The sequence below is a fragment of the Lissotriton helveticus genome, chromosome 5_1, assembly GCF_964261635.1.
Source record: "Lissotriton helveticus chromosome 5_1, aLisHel1.1, whole genome shotgun sequence".
NCBI lineage: Eukaryota > Metazoa > Chordata > Amphibia > Caudata > Salamandridae > Lissotriton > Lissotriton helveticus.
In genome coordinates this window covers 1,424,180,940-1,424,198,124 of record NC_136065.1, presented here as the reverse complement: position 1 = coordinate 1,424,198,124, position 17,185 = coordinate 1,424,180,940, and the positions used below count along the sequence as shown (strand labels likewise).

At 40.0% G+C, this 17,185-nt stretch overlaps 1 protein-coding gene across 1 annotated transcript in view; it reads right to left on the bottom strand.

Moving 5' to 3' along the window:
• Nucleotides 1-17,185, bottom strand: part of PTPN22 (protein tyrosine phosphatase non-receptor type 22) — a 533,173-nt gene that overhangs the window by 45,731 nt on the left and 470,257 nt on the right. Inside the window, exon 22 of the mRNA XM_078644425.1 lies at nt 13,688-13,765. Coding sequence (XP_078500551.1) covers nt 13,688-13,765 — 78 coding nt within the window. The remainder of the gene's footprint in view (nt 1-13,687; nt 13,766-17,185) is intronic.

Genomic DNA, 17,185 nt, shown 5'->3' with positions numbered 1-17,185 from the left:
AACCTAGGGTGGATACATAATCAACATTATTTCTTACATTAATACTTTTCTTGTGTTTGTTTATTACTAGAAAGCATAAGTTGCCTGCTTTTGGGCCTAGTTTGCTCGAGTTTGCTAAAACTGAATTTTACTTCTGCAAAAGTCACGAGATGCCCATTCTGAAAAAGTGTTCGTCAAAGCTGCATTCACTAAGCAAATCTGACATGCTGTCATCATTCTGTCGGACGTGGCCAAGGTCGGAAACCAGTGATAAAGGACAATTTTGTCAGCTCTAACTTGGCACCCGCGGAAGTGAAATGAACGCTGCGAGAACATTAATTTACAAATGTTGCAAACCAAGGAAGCTCCTGGTTGCATTCGGAAAAGACAATGGTCCTTAAGAAATGTGACCTAATGGAAGTTTTGAAATGTGGGTGACATGTCACTTGTCACTCTCAACCAATGGGACATCGTGGATTTATGAAAACTTTCCTTCGCTTAGATTAGTTAGCTTAGAAAGGTATAAAAAGTCATGCCCTTAGGGATGGGCTGGCTGCTGCTTTCTGACTTTCCGATGAGGGTGAAGTGCTGCTGGACTTTGCGGGGAGCACGTAAGAAACCTCAAAAAACTTTACTTTATTTTCCATTTATCTAGCTTAGCTAGGGACTTAGGCTTTAGAAATGCTAAACTTTAAAATTTTTACTTAAACTTTGATTCACTTACTTAAACTGTATTTTTCTCATGATTCTTTTCAATTTACTTACTTTAATGCTAATAAAATTACGTTTATAAAACTACTATTTGAAATACCATCATTTAGTAAATAAAATCTTACTTTTGACAAACAAGCTGGTCTTGATTATTCAGAAGTGCAGGTTACTATTAGCTAGATCACGTCGCCAATGGTGGTCGTTTAAATAGTTAGGATTTGTTATAATGACAACATTCTTTCCGCAGATGTATAAAATTGTATATAGTTTGTAAATAAGGTGTATATAGATTTAATTTGACCACCAGATTCAGTAGGCCCAAATATATCATGTTTATAAATGGGTCCATAATTTAATGGAGAATTTTGCTTATAGGTTATGCAGTTGGGTAGCGTTGTTTATGATATATTTTCTATAGGCCGCTGGATCAATTCTCTGGTAGCAGAAATTGATGGTTGCTAAGGGTAACCAAGGTAATATGTTGGTTGCTAAGGGTTACTAAGGTGTTATGGTATGGAAATAGGATCGATGTTTTAACACATGTTGAGTTTGTTTTTCGTGCTATCTGTAAGCTATACCGGTATAGATTGTGTGGCGAGAAATTAGTCACGCAAGTCATCTGTTCTGTTTGCAGTGATATCGCCGAGTATCACAAGTGGTATCGCCGTGTACCATAGTGTTGTCGCCGTGCAGCACAGTGTTAGGGCTAGGTGTGAATCTTGTATAGTGAGGGTTCTCTAAGAAATTAGAGCAGCATGAGAATAGGGACAAAGCGCCTTTCATAAAACTCACTGTGATAAGAGTATTAGTTATATCCGAGCTTGAGTGAAGGGTAGAGTAGCGTCGGTGCATGATTATCTATAAACAGGTTAGAGTCCTGTAGGGGTACATGTTTTATATCTAAAAACAGGTGAGAGCCCTGTACGGATAACGTCGTTATTTTGCTAACGGTGCATGATTTCTATAAACAGGTGAGAGTCCTGTACGGATTTCATGTGTGTTTGAAATTAGGGAATTTTCCGTGTGAAAGTGCGAGTTTGATTTGTAATTTATGTTCAAGTGGAACTCTTAGAACTGTCACTTCGCGGTGCGTTCAGAGGAAAACGAGTTCATAATTTTACGTGTTAGAAGGGTGGGGTAAGAGTTACTCTACTGACAATTGAAAATTATCCTTAGTGTGAATAGCGCCGACTCTTCCGAAGTGTGGATACTTGAATGTATGTAAACTATCCTAAATAGTGAAACAAACAGATGAGTCCTTATTGTCATTGTTAAGAATTAATTTACACTGAAAAGTGTTCTTAAAATGGCGCTGTGAAAAGATTTTGTGAAGGAGGGGTAAGCGCCAGGAGTGAGAAACGAGAAACCGCAGCTACTGTGTACGTCACAGAGCCGCGCTGGGATTGGGTGACCTACGTCACAGACTGTACTCTGATTGGCTCCTGAGTCTCCGACGACCTGTAAGCTAATTGGTTCTTCAGGAAAACTCCATTTTTATTAGTTGAGCAGAAAATTGACGTAGCTCAACTGTCATTGGCTTGTTGGTGTGTTTCGCGCACGGATTGGTTGTTTTGCGGAACATCCCGGAAATATTTTACGAACGAATTTTGTGAATTAGATTTAACTCTTAAAAATGAGTTATCATTTTAAGCATGTTGAGAAAAAGCCAACATTATTTCAGAAATTTAAAAATTTATTTTCGCCTGACAAGAAAATCGAAACGCGAGGTGGTAAATTACTTCATAAGTATAAAACACCTGCAGCGTACATGGAAGGTGAATATGGATATCATACTGTTTTATGGTTTGATAGCTGGAAACGTTATACAAAGAACGATGGTGTTTTAACTTGGCCTGATGATGGTTCATTTAATGTAAAGGTCTTGAGAAATTTAAGAGAGAAAATGAATGCTCTTATTCCAAAACCGAGACCAACTCAATTTGAAGCTTTAGTTGAGTGGGAAGATGAGATGTATCAGTTACAAAGAGAAGCTAGTGGAATTAAAAGGCCTTCTAAATCTCCAGCTTGGAGAAGAGATACTCATGAAGACAGGTTGAGAATGTGGAGGCAGGGAAACATGAGTGAAGGATTATATTTAATTCAGGAAATGGTAATGGGTACTCCTGCTGGGAAATCTATAGAAAGTGAATCTGAAGATGCAGTTATGGAAGAAATATACACTACAGCTAGAAAGAATCAGCCTTTGAGACCTCCTAGATCATGGTCTACTCCGGTAGTTTCTACAGAAACTTCACCGAGTGCACCTCCAATTAATGAAACTCCTAAACTTTATCCAAATAATTGTGAAATTATTGAAACTCCTAGAAGGGCAGAATTTGATAATGTTCGGAATGAAGGTAGACATTTTTCAATGACTCCAAGAGCAAGAGAAGCTCCAAAAGATTATACAAGAGAGACAAGAAATGTTGAAGCTGTTGATTCTGCTGAATATTTAAGATCTAAGGAAGAATTAATTAGAAGAATGACAAAAGGCATGGAAGCTGTGACAGTTCCAGTAACAATTGGTCCTGTTCAGCCTGTATTTGACCAAAGAGAATCAAACAAGACAGGGTTAACTATTCCTTTAAATGCAGAAATTCAAAGGGTTGCTGAAAAATTTTATTCAGACATATCTGAAATAAACTCTTCGAAATCAAGAATGCCAGATTTAACCTTTAATGAGGATTTATCTCCAAAAACACCAATGGGTGCTATATCAGATGTAGGGAGTCCTGAAGTCAGGGTGACCACACCAAAACTTGATGTGGCCAAATTAAAAGCAAATATTGAAGAATTAATAATTGGAACAATTGGTCCAGATAGTTTAAATTACTATCGAGATGATGAACTACTATTCATTTGCAAAAGTATTCAGTGGAAAACAAAGAATAAATATGATCAATTAGAGGATCTAGCAGCGGAACTTGAAATTGATGTGAGTAAACAAAAGAATTTTGCAAAGCATTACAGACTAGACTTTTCAGAAAGTGACATTGAGAGTTTGAACTCAATGGGAAGAATACTACATATAAAAGATTTGATTGTTTACATCAAAAAGCTGGGAGAACTCAATAAGTGGAGAGTGAAATGGACGAAAAAGAAGGAAGATGAAAGATTGGAAAAATTGTCAAAACAATTTCCAATGAGAGAGATTGCAGGTGGAGGATATGTTCATGTCCCTTGGTCGAGACAGGACATACTGTTGTTTACAAATGACTTTCCGAAATTGAGGGAGAAACCAGTAGAGTGGTATAGACAAGTGGATAGATTTATCAAAGTATCAAAAGTTCTGTGGATTGATTTAGATGGATTTTTCGACATTGTCGTTCCATCAGATCTTTGGACAGAATGTAAAATATCAATAAGTTGGCCAAAAACAGAACCTGAGCGAATCAAAGAAACAGGTGCTCCAAATCCTCTTGTAATGGATTTTTATGAAAAAGTGATTGTTTGGATGAAAAACAAAATTCCACCCAAAGAAGTTGATTGGGTTAAAATAGAAAGAACAAATCAGGAAACAAAAGAATCAGTTCATTCTTTTTATGAGAGACTACTGTTAATTTTTAAACAATACAGTGGCTATGAAAAGCTGGATGAAAAAGATATGAGTCATTTTGTCTATAGATTTGTTTATGGACTAAAACCTGAAATTGCAGACATGATCAGGAATAGCATAGTAGGATGGCAATCACTTTCTGTGGATGATATTCTGAGGAAAGCTAAGTATTGCAGTGATGAGTTGGAGGTGAGACAAAAGAAGCTCAAAGAGAAAGCCATGTGGGCTCAGGTAAAAGTGGCTGAGCAACAAATTGCCAGCATGGGTAATAAGAACACAAATTTTGTTCAAACTGGAAATACGAACCAGTTACAAGGAAAGCTTAAAGGTAATATTTTTCCGAGGAAATTTAGTCCAAAAATTGAGGAGATGAAACAAAGATTACCTTGTTTTAATTGTGGCGAATTTGGACATTGGAGAGACGAGTGTCCTAAACCTCCTAAAAATTTAAAGAATCCCTATTGAATCCACAGATGCAGAATGGTGTTGACCTGCAGCAACAGCTACAGATGCAACAGGGGTTAAACGAATTAAACATTCAGCGACAGTTGCAGCAACAGGTGAATAACCGTCAGGATCAAGTGCCACAACCACCTTTTCCGAATTGTGGGGGAGTTCAAAAATATAATCCAAACGTGGGATTTCAGGGAAATGAACAGGTAATAAAACCGCAAAAACAGCAAAAGCAGCAAAGAGTGCAAATGCAAAATGCTTCACAACAATTTTTGTTAACAGAAAGTCAAGACAGTGATTCTGATGATTATTGCTGACGGTGCCCGGGAGAGGAGGAAGAGTGTGTTGTTGGAGCCACTCTTGAGGTTGACCAGTCTGGTCCATTTGTAAACGGGAAAGTTAATGATGTAGACATTACTTTTCTAGTGGACACTGGTGCTACCCGTTCTACTGTTAGATCAGTGGAAATTGAAAACCTACCTCTCTCTGGGGATACCATCCAAGTTGTTGGAGTAAGTAATCAGCAAATTAAAACTGACTTAACTGATCCAGTTCCAGTTGAAATTGGAAATTACAGAGACAAACACAGATTTGTGGTTTGTAATAGTAGTCCAGTGAATCTATTAGGCAGAGACATTCTGTGTAAAATGAATTGCAGAATATATTGTTCTCCTGATGGGGTTGAGTTACAAACAATGGAGGAAGATGGTTTGTACAGGATGACAATGATGATGATGGAAGCAGAAGAAACAAAATTGTTTCCTGCATTGGAAAAGAAAGATTTGCCTGAAGAGCTCAAGGAAACAGTGAAATCTGAAATATGGGATTTTACTGGGAATGAGATGGGTCTGATGAAAAACGTAGATCCAGTAAAAATTACATTGAAACAGGGAATAGAATTCCCTAACATTCCACAGTATAAAATGAAAGCAGAAACAATTGAAGGTGTTATGCCTATAATTGAAAAATTCATCAAACAAGGTGTATTAAAAGAAATGGAGAGTAGTCCTTGTAATTCACCAATTATGGGAGTTAAAAAGTCAAATGGAACATTTAGGATCGTACAAGATTTGAGAAAGATTAATCAAATTGTCGTTCCATGTTGTCCTGTGGTTCCAAATCCAGCAGTAATTTTGTATCAGATTCCACATGATGCTGAATGGTACACTGTCATCGATCTTTGCAATGCATTTTTTACGGTTCCTTTACATCCAGATAGTTATGAAATCTTCGCTTTCAGATTCCAAGGTAGGACCCTCGGATGGTGTAGAATCCCTCAGGGATATACAGAGAGTCCTTCGATCTTCAATGAATTGTTAAAAAGATCTTTAGAAAACCTAGACTTACCTGGTAGGTCTACGTTGGTGCAGTATATTGACGACTTGTTGATAGCTGCAAAAACAAGAGAAAATTGTGTGACAGATACAATAATACTGTTGAATCGCCTTGCAGAAGAGGGACATAAAGTGTCTCCAGCAAAATTACAGTTTTGTAAGCAAGAAGTAAAATATCTTGGTCACAGAATTGCAAAGGGAAAAAGGCAAGTGACAGTTGAGAGAATTAAAATGATTCAAGCGGTCAGAATGTTCTTGGGAATGGTTGGTTACTGTCGACAATGGATAAGTGGATTTTCAGTAATTGCAAAACCACTACAGAGACTGACAAAGTCTGATATAAAAGATCCAATTATTCTCAACGAAGCTGAGATGGAATCTTTTGAGAACCTGAAAAAGAGCTTATGCCAAGCTCCTGCTTTAGGTATGCCAAATTATGAGAAAGATTTTGAATTATATTGCAGTGAGAGAGAAGGATGTGCATTATCTGTGTTAATTCAGAGACATGGAAATCTAAAGAAACCTATTGCATACTTCTCTGCAGTTCTTGATCCCATTGCAAAAGCATTACCAGGTTGCTTGAAAGCAGTTGCAGCTACAAGTGTCAGTCTTGAACAAAGTGAGGGAATAATTATGGGATTTCCTGTGAAAGTTTTTGTGCCTCATTCAGTTGAAATATTGCTGACAAGAGGTAAAACTCAGCATTTGACTAGCAGCAGATAACTGAGGATTCGGTTGTCTCCGTTGAAGACAGAGAAACAGAACAAAAGGAAGTTTCAGACCAGGAGAGTATCGAAAAGCAGAAAACAAGCTCTGGAGTAAGGAACAGAAATCCAAAATCTGGGAAGTTGGAGGTAATTGAAGAAGAGGAAGAAGAAGAATTACCAAGTACCAGTGTTGGAAAACAAAGTGGTGTTCCTGAAGGAGTAAAACTGCCGAATAGAGAAGTTCCTGAGTCAATTGAAATTTCAGACTACGAAACTGAAGAAAGTGACGTGGATGGTGAAAGTGAAAACAGAAAGAAAAGGACTTGGAAGTCAGAATCAAATGCTTCTGAACCAAAGAAGAAATACTTGAGAAAAGCAGACTACTGGCCTGGTGGAAGATTGAGAGTCAGATTGATCAAGAAACCTAAAGAGCAAGTTGAAGAAATCAGTAGTCAAAAGAGTCCTGGAAAAGAAGTTGGAGTTGGAAGGAAAATTGAAGTGGTGTCGAGAAAAGGAAAAAGAATAGTAAGACCAAACCAGAAATACAAGTCTCCTGAGTGGACTTATTTAGTAATTCCACCTGTTATTGATATTTATGGTAGTAGTGAAGAAGAAAACGAAATCAAGGAAATTAGTGACAATGATTGAAATACAGAAATTTTAATTTGGCAAAAGGCTGAAGAAACTTTGTTAGTTGACACAAGGTCGAAGAAAAATGTTTAGTTGAAGAAAACTTATGTATGACATAAGGTCGAAGAAATCTTGTTTAAGGTTTAAAAAAAAAAAAAAAAAAAATTTTAAAAAGGGGGGTGTAAATATAATTTTAGATTTTTAAAAAAAAATTTGTTTTATTTTTTGAGGCAAAACAAACCAAAAATGCCTTATGTTAAGGAGAGCACTTCAAGGTGTTCTGTTTTTAAGAGATGCTGTAAGATGACTCTGGTGTGTCTGCTCATTTTAATTCTGCTCTGGTTAGTTTTAGCTGTAATTATCCCTTTAGAGATGAACAGAGAATTACACAAAGTTAATATGACAAGCAAAGCTTTGGTTAGTCAAACTAAACATAGTGCATCTGCAAAAGTTATTAATCATCAACCTAGCATTCATCAGGATAAATCTATTAGTGATTTTTCAAGCAATACATTCACAAAGCTTTTAAGTGAATATGTCAAGGTAATGGATGCAAAAGACTGCTACGTCTGCGTCAAGTTACCTGCTTCTGTTTCTGAGGGAGTAACATACAATATGCTTCCTCTTACATATGGTGTAACATGTAGTGTGTTAGCTAGCTTATTTTATCAGACTGGACGCTTAGAATATTATTATTCAGATTTTGACGAGATTTTTGCAAATATAAAGATTGAGGGTGCTTTAAATAAGCATAAGAAAGCTAAACAGATGAGGGAATTTTTCCTTGTTACTAATGAACTCACTTATGAGTATGCTTACAAGAATAATCTAACCTGCAAATTAAGTGCTGAGGGAAAGAAATTTTTGAATATGGTTGAGGAGAGGAGAGCAATTTACAAAAGGAATGAATTAGTCAAGCAGACTAAGTCAAAATTCTGGCAGAAAGAAGATGAGAAATTAAATGGCAAAATGCTTGAAAATGTTGCAATTCACATAGACAAACCAGTTAGTGGAAAGCTTTGCATTAGAAGAGATAATACACTTTTTGATAATTATTTCGTAGGTGCAAGTAACTGTGAAGATACTTATCAGATTCTGGGAGGTTGGGGATTTAAAGGTGGAAAGGATCCAATCTTTCCTGGGATTTATTTTGTTTGTGGTGACAAGGCCTACTACAACCTTCCAGACCACTGGTATGGAACTTGTTATGTGGGAATTGTTTTTCCTAAAGTGTTTCATGTTGACAGAGATTCAGAAGGATTGTTTAAAATTCATAATTATGTAAATAGAGTCAAAAGAGAAACTTTCACAGAAGTTCTGGGGGATATTTTTCAAGCAGTGATACCTTTTGTTGGTATAACCCTAAATGCAGGGAGAATCAGAAAATTGTCCACAATTGTTGATAGATTATCAACAGACACAGCTGATGGATTCCAATTAGTGAATGTTGAAGTAGTTGCAATCAGATCCATGGTGATTCAAGATCGCCTTGCTTTAGACATACTCCTAGCAAAAGAGGGAGGAGTCTGTGGCATTTTACATGTACAACATTGTTGCACATATATACCTGATGAAAGTAAGAATATTGAGATGTACATTAAGAACATTACACAGATGCATTCAGAGATAATTCCTTTAGAAGAAGATGATTTCACAGAAAAACTTTCAAAAAGATTCCAAGCAATTAGAAATTGGTTTCATGACATTGGAAGTTCAATTCTTGGCAAGATTTTGGCACCTTTGATTATAATAGTATTCATTTTTATTTTGACCAAAATAGGTTGTTTGTTGCATAAAAGAAAGAAGCAGTTGAAAGAAAAGAGAAGGATCTATAAACTTAGAAAAGAAGAAGAAAAGGAAATTGAGTTACAAGAGTTACACAGAGAACGTTTTGCAAATTCCGAGGGTTATGCAGACACTGGTTTTTAGGATTACTGACACAAATGAATTTGAATCACTTTCTCGGAAGTTTAAATTACCAAATTTTGGGTGGTGGTGTGGTGATTTGTTAATCACCAGATGAGGGAGTTGATGGAGCGAGATAGAAAACAGAATTTTGTTTAAACTCGCGAAGTCACATTTCCATAACATGAATAATAAAATTAATGATTTGTGATGTATCGTGCTAATTCAATCTAGATTAAACTTTACACATGGGGGGACTAACATGTGTGCTCATAAACGTGCATAAGTGTTGCATCTTTTTGTTTGTGCAAAATAATAAAATAATTTGTTGTTTTCGTTTTTGTCATTACTAACTGCAGCAAACCTAAAAGAAGCATGTGCTTATTTTGCTTTTCCTTGTCTATGTGATGTCATTTCTACTATTCTAGGTGCACATAAGTTTCATGGATTCATGAAGACTGGTAGATATAAACGCTGCTTTATTTGTTTGCATTTGCTAGGTAACATTAGACTAATCGGGAGGGTTAATTAATTAGTAAACCTAGGGTGGATACATAATCAACATTATTTCTTACATTAATACTTTTCTTGTGTTTGTTTATTACTAGAAAGCATAAGTTGCCTGCTTTTGGGCCTAGTTTGCTCGAGTTTGCTAAAACTGAATTTTACTTCTGCAAAAGTCACGAGATGCCCATTCTGAAAAAGTGTTCGTCAAAGCTGCATTCACTAAGCAAATCTGACATGCTGTCATCATTCTGTCGGACGTGGCCAAGGTCGGAAACCAGTGATAAAGGACAATTTTGTCAGCTCTAACTTGGCACCCGCGGAAGTGAAATGAACGCTGCGAGAACATTAATTTACAAATGTTGCAAACCAAGGAAGCTCCTGGTTGCATTCGGAAAAGACAATGGTCCTTAAGAAATAGTGACCTAATGGAAGTTTTGAAATGTGGGTGACATGTCACTTGTCACTCTCAACCAATGGGACATCGTGGATTTATGAAAACTTTCCTTCGCTTAGATTAGTTAGCTTAGAAAGGTATAAAAAGTCATGCCCTTAGGGATGGGCTGGCTGCTGCTTTCTGACTTTCCGATGAGGGTGAAGTGCTGCTGGACTTTGCTGGGAGCACGTAAGAAACCTCAAAGAACTTTACTTTATTTTCCATTTATCTAGCTTAGCTAGGGACTTAGGCTTTAGAAATGCTAAACTTTAAAATTCTTACTTAAACTTTGATTCACTTACTTAAACTGTATTTTTTCTCATGATTCTTTTCAATTTACTTACTTTAATGCTAATAAAATTACGTTTATAAAACTACTATTTGAAATACCATAATTTAGTAAATAAAATCTTACTTTTGACAAACAAGCTGGTCTTGATTATTCAGAAGTGCAGGTTACTATTAGCTAGATCACGTCGCCAATGGTGGTCGTTTAAATAGTTAGGATTTGTTATAATGACAACATTCTTTCCGCAGATGTATAAAATTGTATATAGTTTGTAAATAAGGGGTATATAGATTTAATCTGACCACCAGATTCAGTAGGCCCAAATATATCATGTTTATAAATGGGTCCATAATTTAGTGTAGAATTTTGTTTATAGGTTATGAAGTTGGGTAGCGTTGTTTATGATATATTTTCTATAGGCCGCTGGATCACCACGTCCAGAGCTTGCAAGTCCAAGGAAGCTCTCATCAACTGCTGCTCTCAGCAGACCGAGCCTCATGGAACGTCAGCAGTGCACATGGAACCTCCGTTAAGCAACTTAACAAGATTCTCAGCGTGAGGCAATTAGTTCTCGATTGTTACACAATGCTGGAGAGGGCATCAATGGCACGAAATAATAACAAATAATGAAAATAATTTGAGCCACAGATGGCCTGCTGGGTCAGTGGATTGACTACTTAAAGGTGTACTAGTTCTAGGATTGACAAGGATGAGGTCTTTAGGCTCACCTGTGATTCTAGGCTTCATCATAAGATCACTTTATGCTGTGCGTTTTCTTACAGTTAGCAGTGTTACTAATCATTATTACGTCTTTTAATCCTCTGGAATCTCTGGGACTAAGGCATTCAGGAAGGGTGTTCTGGGACACCTGTACCTATTGTTTGAGAAAAGTAGCAACCATTATCTAATATCTGGTAACCAAGTGGGGAGTGATCCGATATCCACAGGAAAAATGTGTTGCTTTTCTGCCATGGTTCAAGGTGATTGTTCTGAAGGATCCTCACTGTTTCACCTTCTCTACTCATGTGGTTCCTGTAATAAAATCTCATTAAGCATTTTAGAAAATGTGGTGAAAATTATGGCACACCTGCTATGGCCCCTTGATTTTTAGGTCTGGCTATGATCAGTTTCAGCTGTCGGCCAGAGCTTATCTTTGCACAATTCATCAACTAAAATACAGAGAGCCGCTTTAGGTCAGCACCTTCAATCATTGGCTTGTTTGTGTCAGCCTGCTTCTGCCAGCATTAGCTTTGATGTTTCTGTGGGAGTGGTTTAGGAGGAAGTTCTGCATTAGCGCAGTTGCTGAAAGCTAGAAGGATACCCGTAATGGAACACAGCAGCACTATTGTCCGAACAGGGGTTGGATTACTCGTATAATTGCTGTTGGATTGGGTGCTGCTAATATGTTATCACGCTCCACACTCTGGGTGGCACTCAAGTTCTCCCAAAATACATATACGATGGGCGCCATGTTCCCTGAAAACAATGCTCATCTGTTGACAGTCTAGTCCTTGCAAGCATCCAACCGATATTGTGTCCAGCAAATAAGACTATAGATTAACAATTAGAATGCGCACATCTAAGGCAGGCACATATTCAGTTAAGTACCCAACAAACTCAAGGTTGTATCACATTGGAGTCAATTGGCAGTAATACACTGTTTCTGTCAGCTGACAATCTGCTTCTTCACTCTTTACCTGCAGAGAGGTTTGACACACACTTTAGATATTGTGGTCCATAGACACATCAAGGTTTGTGAGGTAAGCTTTCTTTACAGCTGATATTATCCTTCAAATTATTCCAGAACAATGGAATGTTGGTATTCAACTTGTAACACCAACCTTCCAATACTCTGTACTCTTAGTGGCTCCCACACTAGCCGGAAGACTTGGAAGACAAGCTTTCTAATCCATTCCAACCCCCTGCAGTTGGTACATGTACTGGCTCGGCATCAGCATAATGCTTGGGAGAAATTTTTCCCAATGCAGTCCTGTGGTCGTCATACAAGATCCATGATGTGTCAGCCACTGCCGCTACTCAACATTAATACTCCCTCTCTTCCAGGCTAGAGTGAGTTGTGCTTTAGTGCACACAAGACTTCCATAGTGTACAGCATAACCAAAGGTGAGGCAACAGCTAGCAGTGGAAAGTAGTAAGTGGTCATTACCTTTTAGAGCGCACCTATTTAGAATGCACTGGAGGACCGATTAACTGTCTGAAAAATAGGAAGAAGATATTTGTTGAGACATGATCTTTTTGTAGAAGGTCCTTTCCTGTGTTTCTCTGCTTTAACATAATGAGGCCTCGATGTGCCTTTTCCTGTAACTATTGAAAAATAATGTTGCCTTGATGTGCCTTGACTAGTAACTATTGCTTTGGGAGAGTACATAGGAGCTGTCTTGTTGCTCAGTTTATTTATGCAATGCAAGTCTTTTACTTTTCAGTATGTGATACCAGAGTTTTTTCCACGTTTTTCAGTGATTCTGTTATATTATATAAAGGTTTGTAAGGTATGTGACATATCAGAACAACTGGATAATGTTGACCTTATGTCACAAGCAGGATTGAGTATCCTTCAACTACTTAAACCTACCTTGACTAAAACATACATCACAGTAAAGTTACGTACTGGTTTATCTCGCTGCTTTTCCGCCCACAAAAACCATGTCCAACTCTGCCAATCTAATGAAAACAAGCCTTTCCAATCCTAATATGACTGGCTTATAACTGAAAATGTGAGTCAAAGCTATTAGCTTTGCAAATGCTAGTTACCCATAGAATGCAAAGAGCACACTGAAGAAATGTCAACAAATATGAATCATGCCGACCAAGAGAATTATTAGACTGAGTGCTCAAATGCTAGTAGGCCTTTACTACATGGCATTAACCACATTTGAAAAATAATTCCCTGGACACGTTGCAGCACATGGCTGCTGCAGATAGAGAGTTCTTGTTGGAGTACCTGTGTGTAATAAAGACGAACAATTTCTTCAACAATATTACCCAGGACAGTCTCCAACTTGCCGGGACTGTGCCAGCAAAAATGGAACAGTCGGCAACTATGCTTTAACCAACATAACAATTCCATCTTATACTTCCAGCTTTCAGTTAAATTAGATGAGTTTAAAGTGTGTTCTTATAAAAAAGAATAATAAACTAAATAAATAAATGAATTGAACTTACCGAAGTTTAGAAAAGAACTTGACTGATGTGATTGTGAAGAGTCATTTTGTTTGACCGTTGAAGGTGCATTACAGATGCCTAAAACAAGAACCCATGTAAGAATCTAGGAAGCATTAGTTCAATCAAATATTACCTTTGTTTGTATGTGGCTTAATTGTTTCAAATTAAATGGATCTATGATTAAATCTAACGCTTTTTTTCTTTTCCTGCATAGAAATGTAACCCAATGCATACAAACTGGTGTAAGGCTATTTGCTGCCTTTACCAAGGAGAGATGTTGTTGCCCCCTCCTTAGGCATAGTGGCCCACACTTGATGCCATACAATAGTGCCTCCCACAGCAGGTGCCTGGTGTAGCCTTGCTATATAATCAACCATGACAGCCTGTTTTAAAATAAGCAATATGTTACATGGGTGTAAATACTATTAACAATTTGTCTATTATTTTTCTTAACGCAAAAGAGATACAGTTTTCCCTTCCCTGGGTATGTTACCATAAGATTAATCCAATACTTTTAGATTTCTACATTTCACATGTACAGTAACAAATCAAGGTTTTAGTGAGACCTGAATTCCTAGGTGAGTAACTATGGCACCTGTGCAAATAAGTGTAAATCTCTCTACGAAAATACATAAAAAATAGCATCATCTGAAATAGTGTTCCTTCATTACCATGAAACATGACCAGTGGAGAATTCAACAAATCCTTTTGCATTTCATATCAGAGGTTGAAAGTTTTTAATATAGCAGAGATATTCACTGTGTCTTTGCAATTGTTCAGGTGTCTGGTCTTATTTCATAATGTAAGGCATGGGTACTCACAAACTTTCTCTCGGGGGCCAAATTTACAGTGTGGTTTGTGTCCAAGTGCCACACCGGTGGGGGCGGGGTCAGTGGGGCACGGGCGGGGCTAGAGCAACAAAAAAAACTGTGACCATGAGGTTGATCATAGGTCCCTGCAGCGGACGCCTTCGTCCACTGAGCCACCAGACCCGGCATAGAAACACATCTCTCTCCCTCTCCCCCTCTCCCCTTCTCCCTCTCTCTCTCTCTCTCTCTCCCTCTCTCCCTCCCTCTCTCTCCCTCCCCCTCTCTCTCCCTCTCCCTCTCCCTCTCCCTGTCTCCCTCTCTCCCTGTCTCCATCTCTCCCTGTCTCCATCTCTCCATGTCTCCATCTCTCCGCCTCTCCCTCTGTCTCCATCTCTCCATCTATCCCTCTGTCTCCATCTCTCCATCTCTCCCACTGTCTCCATCTCTCCATCTCTCCCTCTGTCTCCATCTCTCCATCTCTCCATCTCTCCATCTCTCCATCTCTCCCTCTTTCTCCATCTCTCCCGCTATCTCCATCTCTCCATCTTTCCCTCTGTCTCCATCTCTCCATCTCTCCATCTTTCTCCATCTCTCCCTCTGTCTCCATCTCTCCATCTCTCCCTCTGTCTCCATCTCTCCCGCTGTCTCCATCTCTCCATCTCTCCATCTCTCCCTCTGTCTCCATCTCTCCATCTCTCCTTCTTTCTCCATCTCTCCCTCTGTCTCCATCTCTCCATCTCTCCCGCTGTCTCCATCTCTCCCTCTGTCTCCATCTCTCCATCTCTCCCGCTGTCTCCATCTCTCCATGTCTCCCTCTGTCTCCATCTCTCCATCTCTCCCTCTTTCTCCATCTCTCCCGCTGTCTCCATCTCTCCATCTCTCCCTGTTTCCATCTCTCCATCTCTCCCTCTTTCTCCATCTCTCCCGCTGTCTCCATCTCTCCATCTCTCCCTCTGTCTCCATCTCTCCATCTCTCCCTCTTTCTCCATCTCTCCCTCTGTCTCCATCTCTCCATCTCTCCCTCTGTCTCCATCTCTCCATCTCTCCCGCTGTCTCCATCTCTCCCTCTGTCTTCATCTCTCCATCTCTCCATCTCTCCCTCTTTCTCCATCTCTCCCTCTGTCTCCATCTCTCCATCTCTCCTGCTGTCTCCATCTCTCCATCTCTCCCCCTGTCTCCATCTCTCCATCTCTCCCGCTGTCTCCATCTCTCCATTTCTCCCTCTGTCTCCATCTCTCCATCTCTCCCTCTGTCTCCATCTCTCCATCTCTCCCTCTGTCTCCATCTCTCCCTCTGTCTCCATCTCTCCATCTCTCCCTCTATCTCTCCATCTCTACATCTCTCCCTCTGTCTCCATCTCTCCCTCTGTCTCCATCTCTCCATCTCTCCCTCTTTCTCCATCTCTCCCTCTGTCTCCATCTCTCCATCTCTCCCTCTGTCTCCATCTCTCCATCTCTCCCTCTGTCTCCATCTCTCCATCTCTCCCGCTGTCTCCATCTCTCCATTTCTCCCTCTGTCTCCATCTCTCCATCTCTCCCTCTGTCTCCATCTCTCCATCTCTCCCGCTGTCTCCATCTCTCCATCTCTCCCTCTGTCTCCATCTCTCCATCTCTCCCTCTTTCTCCATCTCTCCCGCTGTCTCCATCTCTCCATCTCTCCCTCTGTCTCCATCTCTCCATCTCTCCCTCTGTCTCCATCTCTCCATCTCTCCCGCTGTCTCCATCTCTCCATCTCTCCCTCTGTCTCCATCTCTCCATCTCTCCATCTCTCCCTCTTTCTCCATCTCTCCCGCTGTCTCCATCTCTCCATCTCTCCCTCTGTCTCCATCTCTCCATCTCTCCCTCTGTCTCCATCTCTCCTGCTGTCTCCATCTCTCCCTCTGTCTCCATCTCTCCATCTCTCCATCTCTCCCTCTTTCTCCATCTCTCCCGCGGTCTCCATCTCTCCATCTCTCCCTCTGTCTCCATCTCTCCCTCTGTCTCCATCTCTCCATCTCTCCCTCTTTCTCCATCTCTCCCTCTGTCTCCATCTCTCCATCTCTCCCTCTTTCTTCATCTCTCCCGCTGTCTCCATCTCTCCATCTCTCCCTCTTTCTCCATCTCTCCCGCTGTCTCCATCTCTCCATCTCTCCCTCTGTCTCCATCTCTCCATCTCTCCCTCTGTCTCCATCTCTCCATCTCTCCCGCTGTCTCCATCTCTCCTCCCTCTGTCTCCATCTCTCCATCTCTCCCTCTGTCTCCATCTCTCCATCTCTCCCGCTGTCTCCATCTCTCCATCTCTCCCTCTGTCTCCATCTCTCCATCTCTCCATCTCTCCCGCTGTCTCCATCTCTCCATCTCTCCCTCTGTCTCCATCTCCCTGGGCACCCACTGAGCTCCCAGGGCTCTGTCCATCGTGCATGCAGCTGCTTGGCCAACACAAGCCGGGTCTGCGATCCAACACTACACAAAGCGACCTCCGTAGCACGACCGGGGGGAGACCTTGCAGGCCATCCAGTGAAAGCTTCAGTGCCAGGGGAGATTATCACACTGCAGGAACCGACAACCTTGCACACTTGTGCAAGAAAGAGAAGAACCAGTAAATAAGAGGAGCCAGGAAATGCCAAGACACTTAAAGCGAGAATGACCCTTCCTCCCCCACCTCCTCTCGCCCCCCACCGACTGCGCAAGAAAACCACCACTGGCACATT